General features: G+C 55.1%; 1 protein-coding gene across 1 annotated transcript in view; it reads left to right on the top strand.

Moving 5' to 3' along the window:
* The first annotated feature begins 6,143 nt into the window (after nt 1–6,143).
* ABL1 (ABL proto-oncogene 1, non-receptor tyrosine kinase) overlaps nt 6,144–20,394 on the top strand; it is a 108,179-nt gene continuing 93,928 nt past the window's right edge. The window contains exon 1 of the mRNA XM_066580209.1: nt 6,144–6,897. Within this exon, the coding sequence (XP_066436306.1) occupies nt 6,762–6,897 (136 nt within the window). The 5' untranslated portion in view covers nt 6,144–6,761. The remainder of the gene's footprint in view (nt 6,898–20,394) is intronic.

Here is a 20,394-nt window from a genome sequence, read left to right as displayed (position 1 = left end):
AGGGCAGTTCAATGTGGTTACAGGGAATATTTTTTATTATAAGGGTACGGTCACCACTAGCGGGATCGACTGCAGATGTCGGCTCTTCAGTTGAAATTGAAATCTTCTGCAAATCCACACAAAATGATGCAGATTTTGGTACGGATCTGCACCAAAATGTGCTACTTGCGAGCGCACCAAGGGCAGATTTGCCGTCCGCACTCTGCACTGAAAATTGCGCCATTTACAGTAGCAGCGATATGGATGAGTTTCAAAATCTCGTCCACACGCTGTGGAAATGGGCCAGCAGTGCGCAATATAAAGCAGCAGCGGCTTTGTGGTGCAGATTCCACCTCTTTAAATGAAGACGAGTTCCACAGCAAATTTCGCACCCTAAACCTGTGGATTTTGCACTACGGCTGAAGAATGTCTGCAGGGGGCGTGATGGGGGCTGGGAAAATGATCAGGCCACAGCATATAACGCGATGGGCATTGCACAAGTGACACAATGGAATAGCTAATCCCCGTGGGCAATTTTATCAGAGAGGAGAGGGTTAAAAACGAACCTTGCTGGCCGGCGAGGACAGAAGTGGAATGGAGGAACTCCAACGCGCAAATCTAAAAAGTGCGACAACGTAGCTATGGTCATGTGATGCTAAAAGAAAGCGCTACGGAAACCAAGGGTGGACAAAAGGCCTCTACCCCGGCGGTGACCCAGTGGGGGGTAAATCTGGGCGACTATGTATCACACCTCTGTCGGGTGGGCTGCCCCTTTACCGTCTCACATAGGTGCCGGTAAGACCTGGAGACCCAATGTAAGCCCCCCATCATACCAGGGTGTAGGTTCAGTGGGGCCGAGGTCATAGCCCGCCATATTATGTGGCTGCAGCTTCCCTTTTCTCCACATTTGCGCTCCTCTCATCGCGACTTCTTTTCAAACTTAAAAAAGGAAGAAAATGAAAGTGTCGTCACTTCTATTACGGGAAGAGTAAAAAGAGAAGTAGAGTCATTTCGAAAAGACGACCGCTATGGCTGCTCTCACGGCCTTCCTAGCATTCTTCAAGGCACATCCGACTCTGTTTTTCAGATCTGCTTTTGCGGCTCCCGTGATATTGTATAACTAGGTAGATTAGGAATCTGGGAAAGTTGGGTGGCCGAGACCGTGTGAAGAACTACAGCAGCCATGATGGCAGCCATGCAGCATCTCCAGAAACGTGTCGGACCAAAGCTGCCGGTCGTCCTCTGGGGCGCGGTCTCCACGGATGTTGTAATGAGAGCGCAGACGATGAATCTAGTGGCGCCATTTTCAGGTTTCTGTATCAAAAGGTGTGCTACCTTATTAGACAGTGACAATGACCAAGAGGGTGGCCGTTGGGAGAAGGATGTGGCATGTGATGTTCGGTCAGGAGTCGTCCACGCCGTTATTAATCTCCGCAAGGAATATCTGCTTCTATTAAAGTTGGGTAAGAATCACTATGGCCGCCGCCGCAGGATTGTAAGCGTGACCAGTGTGCATGGATGCAATAATCCATCTATCCGCTGCTGACCGGTCAGGTGGAACTGGCTGATGGGTCTTCTATAGGTTTTGCCAAGAGGAACAGAGGGAGGATTGATCGGCCCAGAATCTGAGGGTGGAACAAGGCATGCTGGATACAGCACAGGTATAACACCCCCTAATAAAAACAGTCTCCATGGGACCTCAATACCTGCTCCATCAGCCTCTCCAGGACCTCCCTCCCTGCTCGTACCCCCCATCCTGCTCTGAGGAACTCTCCCTGTTCCTGTCCCATCATCCCTCCCAGCATCTGTCTCCCTCCTCCTGACCCATCCTCACCTCACCCCCACCCCACCCCCTGGGATCTCCCTCCCTTCCCCTGGCTAATCATCCCTCCAGGGTCTCTCTCCCTACTCCTGCCCCATCATCCTCGCAGGATCTCTCTCTCTGCACCTGCCCCATCATCCCCCTAAGATCTCTCTCCTTGCTCCTGCCCCATCACATCCCAAGGGTCTCTCTCCCTGCTCTTGCCCCATCATCCCGCCAGAACCTTATTCCCTGCTCCATCATCCCGCCAGAACCTTATTCCCTGCTCCATCATCCCCCGAGGATCTCTCTCCCTGCTCCATCATCCCCCGAGGATCTCTCTCCCTGCTCCATCATCCCCCGAGGATCTCTCTCCCTGCTCCATCATCCCCCGAGGATCTCTCTCCCTGCTCCATCATCCCCCGAGGATCTCTCTCCCTGCTCCATCATCCCCCGAGGATCTCTCTCCCTGCTCCATCATCCCCCGAGGATCTCTCTCCCTGCTCCATCATCCCCCGAGGATCTCTCTCCCTGCTCCATCATCCCCCGAGGATCTCTCTCCCTGCTCCATCATCCCCCGAGGATCTCTCTCCCTGCTCCATCATCCGCCCAGGATCTCTCTCCCTGCTCCATCATCCGCCCAGGATCTCTCTCCCTGCTCCATCATCCGCCCAGGATCTCTCTCCCTGCTCCATCATCCGCCCAGGATCTCTCTCCCTGCTCCATCATCCGCCCAGGATCCCTCTCCTTGCCCCATCATCTACCCAGGATCTCTCCCTGCTTCTGTCCCATCATCCCTCCCAGCATCTCTCTCCCTTCTTCCAACCCATCCCCCTCCCCCCCCACGGATCTCCCTCCCTTCTCCTGCTTAATCATCCCTCCAGGATGTGTCTCCCTGCTCCTGCCCCCCCCCCCCCCCACACACACATACATTCCCCCCAGGATCTCTCTCCCTTTGCCTGCACCATCATTCTCTCCCTTCATCTGTCTAATCATCTCCTGGCTACTGCCTCATCATGCCCCCAGGATCTCTCTCCCTGCTCCTACCCCATTATCTTTCTCCTGCCCCATCATCCCCCCCCCCCCCAAGATCTCGCTCCTGTCCCACCATTCCCACAGGATCTCTTTGCTGCTGCCCCATCCTCCTCCAAGCATCCCTCTCTCTGCACCTGCCCCATTATCTCCGAAGGATCTCTCACCCTGCACCATCATGCTGCCCCCCCAGATCTCTCTCCATGCACTTGTTCCATCATCTACCCAGGATTTCTCTCCCTGCTCCTGCCCCATCATCCTCACAGAACCTCTCTTCTTGCACCTGCCCCCTCATCCTACTCTAAGGAACTCTCTCTGTTTCTGTCCCATCATCCATCCCTGCATCTCTCTATCTTCTCCTAGCCCATTCCCCCCCCCCTCCCCCCCAGGATCTCCCTCCCTTCTCCTGCACCATCATTCTCTCCCTTCTCCTGTCTAATCATCTCTTTCCCGCCTACTGCCTCCCATCCTGCCCCATCATCCCCCCAGGATCTCTCTCCCTGCTCCTGCCCCATCATCCCCCCAAGATCTCTCTCCACGCACCTGTTCCATCATCTACCCAGGATCTCTCTCCTTGCTCCTGTCCCAGCATATCCCCAGGGTCTCTCTCCCTGCTCCGGCCCCATCATCCTGCCAGAATCTTATTCCCTGCTCCTGCTCCATTATCCCCCTGAGGATCTCTCTCCCTACTCCATCATCTGCCCAGGATCTCTCTCGTAACTCCTGCCCCATCATCCCCAGGATTTCTCTCCTTGCCCCATCATCCCCCCCCCCCCCCCCGCCTCATCATCCTCCCAGGACCTTTCTTCTTGCACCTGCCCGCCCCATCATCCTGCTCTGAGGAATTCTCCCTGTGTCTGTCCCATCATCCCTCCTAGCATCTCTCTCCCTTCTCCTGACCCATTCCCCTCCCCACACACACCTCCCTCCCTTCTCCTGTCTAATCATCCCTCCAGGATCTCTCTCCCTGCCCCCCCCCCCCCCAGGATCTCTCTCCCTGCCCCCCCCCCCCCACGATCTCTCTCCCTTTGCCTGCACCATCATTCTCTCCCTTCTCCTGTCTAATCATCTCTCTCCTGGCTACTTCCTCCCATCCTGCCTCATCATCCCCCCCAGGAACCCTCTCCCTGCTCCTACCCCATTATGTCTCTTCTGCCCCTTTATCCCCCCAAGATCTCGCTCCTGCCCCATCATCCCCCCAGGACCTCTCTCCTTGCTCCTGCCCCTTCATCCTCACAGAATCTCTCTCCTTGCTGCTGCCCCATCCTCCTCCAAGCATCTCTCTCTCCACACCTGCCCCATTATCCCCGAAGGATCTCTGCTCCTGCCCCATCATAGCGCCGGGGGTCTCTTTCCCTGCTCCTGCCCCATCATAGCGCCGGGGGTCTCTTTCCCTGCTCCTGCCCCATCATAGCGCTGGGGGTCTCTTTCCCTGCTCCTGCCCCATCATAGCGCCGGGGGTCTCTTTCCCTGCTCCTGCCCCATCATATCGCCGGGGGTCTCTTTCCCTGCTCCTGCCCCATCATATCGCCGGGGGTCTCTCTCCCTGCCCCATCATATCGCCGGGGGTCTCTCTCCCTGCCCCATCATATCGCCGGGGGTCTCTCTCCCTGCCCCATCATATCGCCGGGGGTCTCTCTCCCTGCCCCATCATATCGCCGGGGGTCTCTCTCCCTGCCCCATCATATCGCCGGGGGTCTCTCTCCCTGCTCCTGCCCCATCATATCGCCGGGGGTCTCTTTCCCTGCTCCTGCCCCATCATATCGCCGGGGGTCTCTCTCCCTGCCCCATCATATCGCCGGGGGTCTCTCTCCCTGCCCCATCATATCGCCGGGGGTCTCTCTCCCTGCTCCTGCCCCATCATATCGCCGGGGGTCTCTCTCCCTGCTCCTGCCCCATCATATCGCCGGGGGTCTCTCTCCCTGCCCCATCATATCGCCGGGGGTCTCTCTCCCTGCCCCATCATATCGCCGGGGGTCTCTCTCCCTGCCCCATCATATCGCCGGGGGTCTCTCTCCCTGCCCCATCATATCGCCGGGGGTCTCTCTCCCTGCCCCATCATATCGCCGGGGGTCTCTCTCCCTGCCCCATCATATCGCCGGGGGTCTCTCTCCCTGCCCCATCATATCGCCGGGGGTCTCTCTCCCTGCCCCATCATATCGCCGGGGGTCTCTCTCCCTGCCATCATATCGCCGGGGGTCTCTCTCCCCGCTCCTGCCCCATCATATCGCCGGGGGTCTCTCTCCCCGCTCCTGCCCCATCATATCGCCGGGGGTCTCTCTCCCCGCTCCTGCCCCATCATATCGCCGGGGGTCTCTCTCCCTGCCCCATCATATCGCCGGGGGTCTCTCTCCCTGCCCCATCATATCGCCGGGGGTCTCTCTCCCTGCCCCATCATATCGCCGGGGGTCTCTCTCCCTGCCCCATCATATCGCCGGGGGTCTCTCTCCCTGCCCCATCATATCGCCGGGGGTCTCTCTCCCTGCCCCATCATATCGCCGGGGGTCTCTCTCCCTGCCCCATCATATCGCCGGGGGTCTCTCTCCCCGCTCCTGCCCCATCATATCGCCGGGGGTCTCTCTCCCCGCTCCTGCCCCATCATATCCCCGGGGGTCTCTCTCCCCGCTCCTGCCCCATCATATCCCCGGGGGTCTCTCTCCCCGCTCCTGCCCCATCATATCCCCGGGGGTCTCTCTCCCCGCTCCTGCCCCACCATATCCCCGGGGGTCTCTCTCCCCGCTCCTGCCCCACCATATCCCCGGGGGTCTCTCTCCCCGCTCCTGCCCCATCATATCCCCGGGGGTCTCTCTCCCCGCCCCCTCATCTCCCCAGAATCTCTCCTCCAGCTCCTGCCCTATCCTATCCCCAGGATCTCTCTCCCCTCCCCCTCATCTCCCCGGGGTCTCTCTCCCCTCCCCCCCAGAATCTCTCTCTTGCCCCCCATCTCCCCAGAATCTCTCCTCCAGCTCCTGCCCCATCATATCCCCGGGGTCTCTCTCCTTGCTCCTGCCCTATCCTATCCCCAGGATCTCTCTCCCTGCCTCCTCTTCTCCCCAGGTTCTCTCTCCCTGCCTCCTCTTCTCCCCAGGTTCTCTCTCCCTGCTCCTGCCCCATCATCCCGCCACAATCTCATCCCTCCCCTCAGCATCTCTCCCTGCTCCTGCCCCATCCTATCCCCAGGATTTCTCTCCTTGCCCCATCACCCCAGGAGCCTTCTGCAACACCGTCCTCTCCCTCCAGCGGCTGCTCCACCGCGCATGCGCCCGCAGGTCACCTATGATCACCGCCAACCTGTGTCCGGAAGTGACGTCACGAACGTCACGGCGTCTCCCAGGGCAGCGGCGGTGGCGGCGGCCAGGGCCCATCATGGCGGCGGTGCAGCGGGCTGGACGTCCCGGCGGCCGCTGACTCTCACCTCCGGGGGTCGCTCGGTCCTGTCCGGATTTTCTTTCTAGCTGTGTGCCCGGAGGAGCAGTAAGAGGGTCGCTGCAGTTCTCCATAGAGGGGAGACCCCCTCCTCCCCCGGGGCCCACGGACCCCCAGATACGGGGATGACCAAGGAAGTGATTGCGGGGACGAGACGTGCGAGTTGTCACCGGTCCTGCTAGCCCGGAGCCTATAGCGCCCCCTATAGACAGCCCTGTGCCTTTTAACCCCTTGGTGACCCGAGTGACTTAACCCCTCCATGACCATGCCATGTGTGCCCCTCCGAGCCGCCCCCCTGCCCCTCTAGTCCGCCGCCCCGGGTTTGGTCTTTGGGATTGTTATGACACGGTCTGCCCACATCCTGCGCCGCCGCCGGGCCGAGTTCCTCTTCTAGAGCGGCCGGACATGAAGCTTCAGCGCTGAGCGGCCGGACTGCGACCAGACGCCCCGAGGCAGCGGGCGCCATCCTTGGAGATATTTTCGTTTTTTGTTGTTTTTGCTCGCGGTGCGCCGGCCGTCCTATATGGGGCAGCAGCCCGGGAAGGTCCTTGGCGACCAGCGGAGGCCGAGTCTGCCCGCCTTACCCTTCATCAAAGCCGGCGGCAAGAAGGACGCCCCCAAACATGGCAGCCCGCACTGCAACGTCTTCGTGGAGCACGGTAAGCGATGGCGTCTGTACCGGTATGGTGATCGCCGTGGAAACGTCATTGGTTGGCGCGTTATATCTGCGCTTACAGACGCTGACCGTAAAATTCCTTTAATCCACCATCGGGCGCCGGACTGGCGAATATTCTGCAGAGCGAAGACGTTCATCTGTGTGAGTATTTTTGCGCAGTGGGTTCCGTGTTGTTGATGGCGGCAGAGCTTAACGCGACGTTAATATTCGTTAGCTGTCAGATTAAGCTCCACCCCCTTCACATACGGCAGGTCACACTACAACCCCCATCCTTCACGCCGTCGCTGAGCGGATTCCCGTAAGGTCTGTGATTCAGGATTTTATCATCTTCCGGAAACGGCGCCACTTCTGTCCGCAGGCCGTGAGCGGGATTACAGCGCAGCCCCTTCGAAAGAGCTGCAGTACCAGGCTCGGCCCACAGATACAGTGGCGCTCTCTGTTCCTGGTCGCCCTCGTTAGTCCCCAGCAGTGTTGCGGCGGCGTACGTATAACGAGGCGCCGCACTCGTCATTGTTGTTCTCGTCTTCCTGCGTATAAAGCTGCGTTTCTTTTAATCTCTTAGGCCTCATGTCCACGGGGAAAATCGGGCCCGCTACTGATTCTCCATGTAGAATCTGCAGCGGGTCCCTCCTGCCCCGCGGACATGAGGGCTGAAAATAGGAATTTATAAGAATTTACCCATCCGTAGCGGGCGGCGAAGGTCGGCTCTTCCTCACGGCCGGATCTTCTTTTTCGGCCGGCGGATGAATTTGTCACGCCGGCGGCACGTCGTCGAGCCGAAGCAAGGGAGATGCGGCCGTGAGGAAGAGCAGAGCTTCTCGGCCCGCTGCGGGTGAGTAAATGCTTTAAGGGGGTTGTCCCGCGCCGAAACGGGTTTTTTTTTTTTTAAACCCCCCCCCCCCCCGTTCGGCGCGAGACAACCCTGCTGCAGGGGTTAAAAAAACAACCCGCACAGCGCTTACCTGAATCCCGGCGGTCCGGCGTCTTCATACTCACCTGCTGAAGATGGCCGCCGGGATCCTCTGTCTCCATGGACCGCAGGGCTTCTGTGCGGTCCATTGCCGATTCCAGCCTCCTGATTGGCTGGAATCGGCACGTGACGGGGCGGAGCTACACGGAGCCCCATTCAGAAAAGAAGAAGACCCGGACTGCGCAAGCGCGGCTAATTTGGCCATCGGAGGGCGAAAATTAGTCGGCACCATGGAGACGAGGACGCTAGCAACGGAGCAGGTAAGTATAAAACTTTTTATAACTTCTGTATGGCTCATAATTAATGCACAATGTACATTACAAAGTGCATTAATATGGCCATACAGAAGTGTATAGACCCACTTGCTGCCTCGGGACAACCCCTTTAAATTCCTATTTTAGGTCTCCCGCGGATCCGGACGGCTTCCATAGGCTTCAATAGAAGCCCGCGGGAGCCGTCCCCGCGGGAGACCCGCACGAAAATGGAGCATGGTCCAGATTTTTTCATGCTCCATTTTTTTTAAAATCCCTTTTATTGACCATCCGCGGGTATTTATCTACCCGCGGGTGGTCAATGCATCCCTATGGGGTGCAGATCCGCGTGCAGGTAATCCGCTGCGGATCCTAAATCATATTTTGCCCGTGGACATGAGCCCTTAGGCTGCGGATTCTGCCGCAGAATTTCCGTGCAGAATTTGCGGTTATTATGCCACCGATCCGCCCGTGGATTTATTCCAGTCAGCGGGCAAAACCTGTGTGCAGAATTCGTGGCGTGTTTTCACTTGGATTGTGCCAAAGATTCCACGCACGATTGTCTCCACTGATGAGACGAAATCCGCGAACGATCCGCTCTAGAATCGCCGGAGATCTCTGCCGCGGGTTTAGGAGGAAGTTCCGCAGAGAATTCTCTATGTGGCTCCGCCGTGTCCTCTTGAGGCCGCGCTCACACTGGCATCCGTAAAAACGCCACATTTAAACGCAGTGTCTTACAGTGTCTTCTAACGCATTCACCAGCGGTTTTTATCGCACGCCATCATAATGAGCGCCAGAACACGCTGAAGTAGATAAACGCCGCGTCCGAACGCCCATCTGAGGAGCCTCGTTGATGTCAATGAAGGCGTTTTATAGCGTTTCAAACGCCGCGCCAAGCGCTGTAAAACGTGGCCTGTGTGAGAGCGGCGTGAGCGTGGCGGAAGTTACTGCGGGCTATTCCTTGTGAATTCCGCTTCACAAAACCGCAGCAACATCCGCATCTTCTTGCCACGGATTCATCCCTGTCGCCGGGCAAAGTCCACGTGCGCAAATGCAACGTAGTTAAGAATAAAATCGCTTCTTGAAATGGTAATGCGATTTTCTGTGTTCGGATTCCGTGCGTGGATTTTCCCGGCGACGGGGATCAATCCGCCAGCGAGTCCGTGGCAAGAAGATGCGAAATATGCTGTTTTGAGAGGCGGAATACATGCAAAACCCACGGGGAATTCCGTCACTTGAACGCACACTTGGGGGCTCATTCAGACGCGTGTAATATGGGGTGAATAGAACGCATTGATTTCAATGTGTATTTTTCACGAAATTTTCCTCCGCCTGCCCCTCCTTTTTAGATCCGTCCCGTGGAGCATAATGGGAATGTGCAGATACGCTGCGAATAACCACGATACCGGCGCGTTCGCTGTGTGTTTACGCCGGAAAGCAATGCGGCCTGTGGGTTTTTTTTTTACGTGAAAAACACGGGCGCAACAAAAACACAGCATGCATGGAATACGGCGTCTTTGGGTCCGTGAATATGCTGCATATTCACGGGCTGGAATCTGCACACGGTGGCGCGCAGGAGCCCCTCACACGTAGCGGACGTTCACACAGAGCAGGATCGGCGTGGGTTTCCACGAAGCAGGTCAAATTCCACATTGAAAACCGCACCAAATCTGCCGCGGGTCTGCAGCACATCGCACCTCTGCATTTGAAAGGGTGAAATCTGCTGCGGCTCCGCTGGGAAAAAGCGCCAAAATCTGCCCCAACATCCGCCAGGTGTGAATGCGCCTCCAGGCCGCGCTCACACGGGACGGATTCGCCGCAGAAATTCTGTGCAGAATTTCTCTGCGCAAAATCCGCCTGTGGCTCCTAATTCCAGGATTAGCCGCCATGTGGACGGGCGGCCTATCCATTGCAGCAAAGCCGGGCGGAATCTGCGATGCGGCGCGGAAATGACCGCCGCAGCACATCCATTCTGTTTTTTTTTCCATTGCGGCCGAGGAACGAGAGCCCCAACGGAATGGCGCGGGTTTTGAAGCTGCGGCTCTCCTGCGCAAATCTCACGGCTTTTCGGTGCCGCCAAGCCGTGGGAACCCAGTCTTATAACCAGTCTGTGGCGGAAGACTCCAGCTCAGTCGCCGACCACCGCAGGCTTCATTCTAAGCTCCGTTATTGCTTTCTGGTTTCTGCTGTTGCAGCTGGTGGTGCATTGTGGGTGCGCACCAGGGAAGGCCATTGGCTGCGCAGCGATCTGTCCGCGGATCGGGGGGTTACAGTTCTTCACACGGTAGAATCCAATAAGGATTTCTCTGCCTCTATAAACCGCGACGGGAACACCGAATATCCGCCATGACGGCGCAGATCTGCCGCCGGCTGCACGCGCAGCGCTGTCACTGGCGGGATCCGCCTCTACAAGTGACTGCGGTGTTTTTCTTTTTTCCCGCACGCGATTTGAACTCCATCTGCAGAAAGTCGTCGGCGCTCTGCAGACTTTGGCGTGATTGAAAGTAATGAGACGCGGGATCGGCGCCGCGAAGCTCCGCGTGTAAATATAACGTGAAGCGGTTTCATGTCAGAAGTTCTGCAACTTTCTATTACATGTTGTATCCAGTTGTCCGTGATCTCTGCTTGCTGTCAGTGAACGGGAACATTCTTGCCTACATGGAGGCTGAGAACCCGACTGCACCTCATACTTGTCACTGCTGAGGCTTTGTTACAGTTGTATCCAGTCCCTGCAATCATCTGTGAGTTAAAGGAACACTCCGAGCAAAACTGATTGGCTGTGCTGTGTCCAGCGCAGTGCCGGAACTGGCGGAGCCTTGCAGATGTAGCGCAGCAAGTCAGTTCCACCGGCAGTGTTCCTTTCTACAGCTTGTCAGGACTTCTGTATTGGTGAGCCCTCCTCAGGTCATCAGATATCAGGTCGGTGGAGGTCCAACTCCTAGCACCCCCGCTGACTAGCTGTTTGAAGGGGCTGCAGCGCTAGGCACAGCGCTGTACATTGCATAGTGGTGATAACTGGTATTGCAGTTCAGTCCTATCTACTTGAACGGATCTGGACTGCTGAAAGGCAACAAGACCTCACAGAGCAAAAAGGGGGCCACAGCATTCAGGGACCCCGGGGTGGGGGAGAGTGGGACCCCCACCAATTTGGTTTTGAACACTTGTCCTAAGGATAGATCCTCAGTATTTAACCCCTTCCTGCCACTGGATGTAAGTTTACGTCCTGGCTGGGAAAGGGTTATTGCAAATGGACGTAAACTTGTGTCCTATGGATGTCATGGGCTCGGAAGATGAGCCTGCACCATCCGCAGCAAGAGACGGCTGTGACTGACAGCTGGCCTTCTGTTGCAACAGCGGGGATCAGTGAGGACACCGATCCCTGCTATTAACCCCTTACATGCTGCGATCAATGTTGATTGCAGCGTGTATAGGTTTCACAGAGGGAGGGCGCTACCTCTGTGACGTCATCCAACTGCCGCAATGTAATCAGGCGGGGCTAATGGGTTGCCATGCCAACAGGACAATGGCGTCCGGGTCTGTCATGGCTTGTGATCACTATAATACACTGCAGCACTTATGTACTGCAATGCATTATCGGCACAATTGTTTATCGTAGATTCAAATCCCCTACAAGGACGGGGGGGGGGGGGAAGTACCCCCTTCCCCCCAGGTCTTCGGTATCCTTGCACCCGTAATGACTCGTACAATTAATCGAGCACAATTTTGTATCTTGCACGCCAAATGCTATAAAAAAACAGCTCACCACGCAAAAACAGGGCCTCATGTTGCCATGGCGACGGAAAAATAAAAAGTTATGGCTTTTGAAAGATGAAAATCTCCCAATAATCGTCGCTTTCTCAGAACCAAAATAGACCGCGTCACCGAGGGGTTAAAAAGGTTGTTTCACGAAAGTCGATTCTTCCCCCCCCCCCCCCCTTGTCTGCAGAGCAGGAGGTGGCCTACTGATCGACCATCCAGCGGTCCCCACAACGGGGCGCATCCTGCAGCGGGCGCACACGGGCCTAGTGGGACCCCCCAATGTTGGGTAGGGGGGGAACCTGCTTAATGTCTTTGCACTGCAGTAATGTTGCGGTGTAGTGTGTCACACCCAGTCCTTTAGGTGCCGCTCATCGCTCAGGTCTCCCATCTATGTCTGCTCTGTGGCCCCGTGTGCTGCGGAGCCCGGCCTCCATTCACACCTGGCAGATCTGATGCAGATTCTCCGCAGCAAAATGCCAACTATTTGATGCAGATTTTCTCGTGGATCCGCATCAGATTTCAACGGAAGGGGTAAAAATCTGCAGATCTGCACCAAAATCTGCATCACGAGGGAAGAGCTTGATGCAGAACTGCTGCAGACTTCTTCAGCTGCTGAAAATCCAAGCCAAGCTGCCCCACGTGACCGCGCCGCAGGGTGTGACCGCGCCGCAGGGTGTGACCGCGCCGCAGGGTGTGACCGCGCCGTTTGTCGCATAGCGCAAATCCGTCCCGACTTCCTAGACAGATGATCTGCAGCCACCCTAGCGACGGTCCCCACCTTCTCTACATGGCATATAGACAGCACCGCCTTCCGCCACTTCTGTGGGATAGTGGACTGGTAGCGTCGCGTCCTGCAGGTTTGTGTCGTTAGTAACGGTGTCCTTAATATGGAGGAAAGTCACTCGCCGCTTTCTAATAGACTTTGTGTTTTAAATCCTACCTGTTTTCCACATCTCTGCTGCTGTCAGTGAATGAGAACATGCTTGTTTATATCCAGAGGCTAGAAACCCATACTAACCCAGGACTCCTCACAGACTGGATACATTGTAACACTCAGCACAATCTTGAAGGATCAGCAGCACTTGAAAATATTTCCAACTCTTGGGAGGTAAGCTCTGCAACGCTGCTGGAGGATGGACCAATAAATGTGATGGTCGGCAGCAGAGATGTTTAGGTATAAAAGACTACTTCTTTATCCCATACTTAAAGGGTTACAGGCTGCCTGGAATAAAGAAGTCTTTTATACCTCAGCAACTCTGCTGCCGATCATTACATTTATTGGCTACATTGTAACAAACTCTCAGCTGTGAGAAGTCTGAGGTCAGGATGGGGTTTCAGCCTTTAGAGGTAAACAAGATTGTTCCCATTTATTGACGGCAAGCAGAGATCTTAAAGGGGATGTCTAGGACTTTGCTATTGTTGACCTATCCTGGGAACAGGGAACTCTCGGAACCCCAACGATCGGCTGTCATTACAGACAGAACTGGAAGCACATGGCTCCGTACACGTTGTGGAGGCCCGGGGTGGTATTGCAGGCGCAGCGCAGACTAAATGCCAAAACTGGGCCCCTCGATTACTTGGTGAAGAAGGACCTCCATGATGAGAAGTAGTCTTTGATGCAGATGGTCCTCCTGCAGCGCTGGCGTGTTGCTCGCTTTCAGTTGACAGGTTGATGAGGGGCACCGGCTGGTGCAGTACCACCCACTGATGCCCCAAGTAACCACTGATGCCCCCAGCTCCAGTATAGCCTCATAGTAACTCAGCGGCCCCTTTATCAGAGACCCCCATCCAGCAGTGTTGGACTCCTTTGGTCTTCAGGACCGCAGCGATTCAAACCCTTCTGCAGGAATATCGGCCCCTGCGGACAGGAAGCTTCTTGTAGTTGCTGCAGATTAGCTGGAGGTCTGACATGTTCTGACCAGCTGACAGGAAGGGGTCACCGATTCATGCTGCTCGCACCAAATTCTGATCCATCAGCACACAAATCTGGATCCATCCGACCAGGAGATGGTTTTCCGCCGCTCGGTGATACATCTAATGTGGATTCACACAAACTGATCGACGGAGAACCTGTCATGTGATCTCATGCCGCACCCCGGGGTCATGAAGCGCCAATCATCAGGTTGCCCTTCTGTCATTTGAGTCGCCCACAAACTTGGTTGCTTTCTTCCAGTAATGGCGCCACAGCTGACTGCAGGCCGCATCTGGTATTGCAGTTCAGCTCTGTCGAAGTGTTTCTGGCTAAGCTGCAGTACCAGACACAACCACAGACAGGTGTGGCGCTGTTCCTACATAAAAGCAGCCATGTTTTCTAGCCCTGGAGGAGCCTTAAACACGCTGCGTCTCTCACTGGCGGTTTTATTTGCGTTCAGTAAATCTCGCACTTTAATGCTGAACGTGTAATATTTCCTCGCATTAAAGGATTTCATTTTCTCGTAAACGCCGCCGGGACTCCTGATTACATTTTAAGGCTTTTCGCTTCTCGCCAGTTTTAATTATTTTCCTCCAAAACTCTGAGAAATCTAAGTTAACGTGATTTACGCCGTCTGAGGCGCTCGGCCATCTTTCCGCGGCGGTCGTAGCGGGGGCGCTCCCCGGGCGCCGCGTCTTCATTCTTTCAGGGTCTTTGCAAAACGGTTGCGTTGTCTCTTTTTTTTTTGCAGCTGTTTGACACCTGAAGATCCTCGCATCGATCGCGCGGCGCGTTGTCATCCGGGCCCATTACCGCCGCCGTGTAAACACCAGCGCTGTTCATTTGTCACGCCGTCCGTCCGCACGACCCTCTACTTGCGCATCGATTTGGATATTGAAGCCTTTGACCTGTTTTTCCCGCGCCGCACAAAGACTATTGGATTTCACGAAGAAAGAGACATTGATGTAAACAAGACGGTCGCGCTGAGCGAACGCGCCGCAGACGCTCCATTGACAGCGTGACACTGACGAGGGTCGATCGGTTATGGATTTCCTCGCGAGGACTTAATTCACTGCCATAATTGCCCGTCTGGCGCACCCCGCGCTTTTCACGCGCTGACAACTAAATGGAGTGCGCGGCATTAACCGCAGAGGGGTAAACGCCGGGCCCTGTCATTACCGCATCAGCCCTCTAATCACACCCCTAAGTGGCTTACAAACATCGGCGCCGTTTAGATTTGGAAATTGCAGATGAGCGTTAAATTCGCGACTCCTCGTTACGGGAAATTCTGTTTTATTGATCGCTTTTTTGGAAAGTGACAGAAGCGACGGCGGCGAAAACTGTCAGAAGTGATGAGAAGGGGGGACAGTAAACCTGCAGCCTGGCCGGTCCCCGGTGGCTGCACAGGCATGTAAGCTATTGCTCTCTGTTATCAGCTGAGCTGGTTGTGGGTCTCTGATGATGATTGCTGACAGGTTTTGAGATCCTCGGCTTGCTGTCAGTGAATGGGGATAGGATGAAACCGAGCCTGACTTTAGCTGGCTTTGCACTACCGGATTCCTGTTGCGGACTCCGCGATCGGCGTCCGCGTGGAGGATTCGCAGGAAATCGCAGGCATTGAAAGGTTTGTACTTCCGTTTTTTTTTCAGTCACACTCGTGGATATGAATTGCGTATTCCGCGAGCGGAGGAAAAATCGCAGCACGCTCTTTTTGGCCACGGACTCCGCACGGACGGTCTCCATTGAAGTTAATCAAGGCCGTCCGACCCGCAGCTCATACTCAATTATGGATGGGCCGCGGTTCCCCGTGTCATCGCATGGCGACGGTGCGGGAAATACAGATAGAGAAATAAAAGAAATCCGTACTGCGCATGAGCGGCGAACCGCCGCAGCAATCCACGCCGCAGATAATTTAGGTCGCAGGCCAGGGTCACAGCCGGAATCCGCTGCGGGATCCGGCTTGACTTTGTGAAGCCGGCCTAGCTGAGTTCATACGGGGCGGCCATGCTGCGACATTTTGGTGCGGACCCTCGCACGGAAATTCCGCATGCATTTGTAACACGCAGTAAAGTGGATGAGATTTGGCCGCCAGTCTCGGTCACGCTACAGACAGTCCACAGCGGACGTACGCGTGGAGACTGACATGCGGCGCGGAAGTCAAATCCAGTTTTGGCGCCTTTCCTCTGTGGAAATGGCGTGGGTTTTGAAGCACCATTTTGTTGCAGAAATCTCGCTGAATTTTCTTCTGTCTCGCTGCGGACATTCCGCGAGATCTCTGTCCCGTGTGACGCCGGCTGTAGCCTTCCGACAGAGCTGAAGTTTGTCGCAGTATATTGGTGACGGCGATCCTCAGCACTGCAGGATCCTAGGGGGCGCGGTAAACCGTAGGAGAAATCCGTTTGCCCTGTCATGGCCAAAAGTTACCGCGTGGCCTGGAGGATGATTACCTACACTGATACATTGTAGCGAACTTCAGCTTAGGGCGCTTCCCTCTGAATGTTTCCGTTCACTGACAGTAAGCAGAGATCTTGCTGAAGAATTAAAGCAAGAAGAATAATTCTGCCTTTGAAAACTGCGTCCAAATCTGCGTCTTCCCGATGTTACTTTTGGCGCAGATCTGGCCTCACCGATGGGCACAATCTGCATGTGGAATCCCAACGAGTAATATTGCGTTTCCGTGCCAAGAAGCGACGCCATTTCTTGAGGCTGGGAAGACGATGTTCTGCGTCGTAGATCGCCACGCAGATTTTGCCCGTCGACGGGGTTAAACTTACCCTCCTTGCAACTTGCCGCATAATTATGTGCGCGGAAGAAAAGCGGGACGGTGCCGTTGTTTTGCGCAAATACGCAGTGAAAACGCTCGTTTCATGCCTGTTCGCTGCACATTTGCGCAGCCCCAGTCACTTCCACGGCTTAATACAACATTTTGCGGTTTTCTTCACGCAGCTGAAAATCGTGTTTAAAATACGCTTTAATGAATAAACCACTGAAATCCACAGCGTTCTGGCCTCTCCGTATTTACGCCGCGTGAACGAGCGCTTACAGATCTGCGGCTGTGATTTTCCGGAATGAATCCGCTTTCCCACCGTCTTTGTCGCGGACGCCATCCTCCTGTCTCCACATCTTGTAAGGAGAGGAATAGGAGGCTGACGTCGCGGTTGCGAGTCGGTGGCGCCTGTCTGCGGCCATTATAGTTATAGACGAAGTCGGACTGAAATTCCGCGTTAGAGTTCCGCCGCGCACAATAACACGGAGAAATGCCGGAGAGCCCCCCCCCCCACCGTGTGCCTAATTACCCGATCCGGGCTAAATGAGGGGTTTGCGAGGCGACGCTACAAATGACTTTAGTCAGCGCCTCGCTCTGTATCTGCAGACGGTAGAACTGACCGCTTAATGGCGCCCGGCGCCGTAATCTCTATTTAATTGCACAATTCGGATAAAACAAATCGTTCAGCCGGGGGCCGATTACTTCCTAATTCACGAAGCCATATTGGACTCCTCCTGCTGTGCTCTCTGCCTCCTCGGGATCGTGCGTGGGCCGATGGCGTCCGTCCGGTACGTAAATATGTCTCCCGCTCATTGGTGGAGCCTGATGTTTCTGAGCGAGGATGCTGGGGGTTGTAGTCCCCTTTACTGACGCTCATGTGTACGGACTGGATACGCCTACAGATCAGAGCGCTGCGCAGGATGTGTATGATTCTCCACTAGGTGGCGCTCATCACAGGGTTGGACTGATAGTAAGGGCCTGGGGGGGCGCAGTACTAGAAGTTTGCTGCCCTCTAACCTCTTGGGTGGTTTCCTATCAACTCCTATGAAGCTGCTGTTCCGCGTGTTCAGTGATTGGCGTAAATCCGGAAATAGGAGACCGCCGCTCTCCCGATAGGAGGGCGTTACGGAGACGGGACTTGTACCTTCTGGGAAATGGCGATCCTCGGGTGTAGGTTTCACGCACGTCGTTGAGCTCGCGGCTTACGAGAGCCACGTGATGTCTTTACAAGGTCCCATTGAAAACAGTGAGCGAGGCGTTCTGAGGAAGCGCCAAAGATGGGACCTGCTGCGACAGATGAAAGGCGCGGTCGCTCGTGTACGACTCGGCTCAAGAGGAGGAAGTTCGTATCCGCGCGGACTTTGCTCACAACGAATATAACTCGCCTGCGTGAATAAGCCCTAAGGCCCGTATCGGATCGGCATCGTGCCTTCTGCACAAGGTATTCTCGCGGGTCGCCGTGATGCAGGTCAGCGGAAAGCCGACCCTTTTACATGCGATTTCACAGCAGTTTGATGCATTTTGTGCAAATGAAATCCTGCAAACTCCATCAGAGCGAAGAACTGCTTGTGTGAATGAGCCCCATCACACGGACGGCAGCTTGCCTCCCGCGAGATCAGATGGGACGTCGTCCGTGTCACTACACCCGTAGGGCTCATTCATTGAGCGGTTTTCATGTGTGCGACAAAGACCGCAGCCGGTCTTATTCTGGTCCGTATGAAAGTCAGCGCGAGCGCGCCGGTACGCAGTGAGCACGCACGATCTATCTGTCCTCGCTGCGTATTTACACGTGAAATCAATGGGGCTGCGCTTTGGATTTTTTTTTTTGCGTAATGAAAAGTGCGACATGCAGGAAACGTGAGCGGATTCTGTCCGTGAAAGTTATGCGTTGGAATCCATGATCTACGGAAAAAAAGCGTCAAGTTGCTACTTTACGCAATTCCACGTCTGGATACCGCCACACGGATTAGTGTAGACCTCGTCCACGGCGCAGATTAGACTATTGAAGCAGATTGCGGCAAATTAATCTGCGGCGGATTCCGCGCTCTACGGGCGTTTACGCATGGCGGTTTTCGTATCCAATCTACGACGAAGTTCGTGTCAAAAAGTGTTCTAATCCTACGGATGGGCGGCCGCACCGTAACCGGTTAATCTGCTTCCGGGGAAGGAAGGGAGGGACACAGACTCCACGAAGGGTCCGCATGGGGTTAGCCCCGCCGCAGCAATCCGTGGCTCAGATGCAGATTCCGCCGTCGCAGCATTGCCTGCGGTCCGGTTCACACTGCCGATTTCACCGCGGGTTTCATCTGCGGTCTGAGACTGTTGGGAGCAATTGGCGTAGCCTGTCTGAGTGGCCCGCGGGCCGCGCTCACACGGTGTGATCTGTGCAGAAATCCGCACGTTTAGTGTGTTCACACGGTGGAAGTATTAGTGGCGAATTCTGCTTTAAAAAGAAAAAAAAACTGCGGCAAAATGGCGCGGCTCCGCACACAGACTTTGCCCTGTCAATGGAAATCATTCGCAGGCGGAACGCTTACGAGACAATGAGCGTCTCCGCATCGGAAAGTGACGTCACTCGCTGACATGAAAACTCGTGGAAGCAGAATTTTGCGCTTAGATGTTTCCCAGTCACAGGGCAAAATTCACGTACGGATTCGCACCAAAAATCGCGGTTGTTAGATGTGGGATTTACCAGTGGATTCCGCCGCGGTAACACATCCGCGGGGTTCATTCACTTGTTGCAGATCAGCACCGAAATCCGTAGCATATTTAGCGCTGTGGATCGGCACCGTCTGGCGCGGTTTTTGCCGCGGGTCTGTAGTAGGTTTCACCCTTTCAGTTGAAGGCGGATCCGCGGCAAAATCCACACAAATGGATCAGATTATAATACGGATTTTCCACGGAACGAAAATCGGCACTAATTGCGCTGGTGTGAGCGCGCTCCTAACGTGCGGATCTGCACGCAGATTATAGTCGTGTTCAGTGCGTTCAATCCGTGTGCGGTAAACTCAACGCAAATTCCACATCATGTGACCTGCCTTAGTTACCATGAAGCAGATTGTCGTTCCGCGCCGATCTGTTCCCGTATTCCGGACTCGATCATGTGATCTTACTAAGCGCCTCTGAGGTCCTAGAAGACCCCCGGGTCCGATGCCGTCAACCACAGTTTACCAGCATTGGTCACCGTGCCGCCATCATCTTCTCCTCTGGCCCGTAATCTCCGTGCGGGGGCCTGCTGTGCGATGGCGCTGGCTCTGCCCGCCGATGGATCATTGCGCTATTTCTTGAGTTCCCTCTTCGCATTGTCGTCGTTCAGTGTAATAAACATTTAATGCAGTGTAGACTTAGTGGTGCGCGGCGAACGTGAAGACGGCGCAGTAATGGAATACGCCGTAAAACTATATTTAATGCCTAGTATAAAACACATCCAGCTGCGCTACAGTCGCACCGTGCCGATCCCAGTTTATGGAGGATACACGTACGTCTGAGTACACGCCGCAGATACATTATTAGTGACGTGTTGTAGACATGTAAGAGTGTTAATACCTGATATAAGGGGGTCGGAGCGTTCAGTAACCGCTTTCCACGTGTCCTGTTAGGGCAGCTAATAAGGTTATCTCTCCATCCCCATCCCTATAAAGTAACCGGAGCGTGAAAGCCTCTACAAAAAGCTGCACTTACTATTCTGCTCCTGAGTTCCATCCTGTATTATACTCCAGAGCTGCACTCACTATTCTGCTGGTGGGGTCACTGTGTACATACATTACTTATCCTGTATTATACCTCAGAGCTGCACTCACTATTCTGCTGGTGGAGTCACT

Source organism: Eleutherodactylus coqui, chromosome 10, assembly GCF_035609145.1.
Source record: "Eleutherodactylus coqui strain aEleCoq1 chromosome 10, aEleCoq1.hap1, whole genome shotgun sequence".
NCBI classification, from domain to species: Eukaryota; Metazoa; Chordata; class Amphibia; order Anura; family Eleutherodactylidae; genus Eleutherodactylus; species Eleutherodactylus coqui.
The sequence above is the reverse complement of the archived record's forward strand: the minus strand, read 5'-3'. Positions and strand labels throughout refer to the sequence as shown.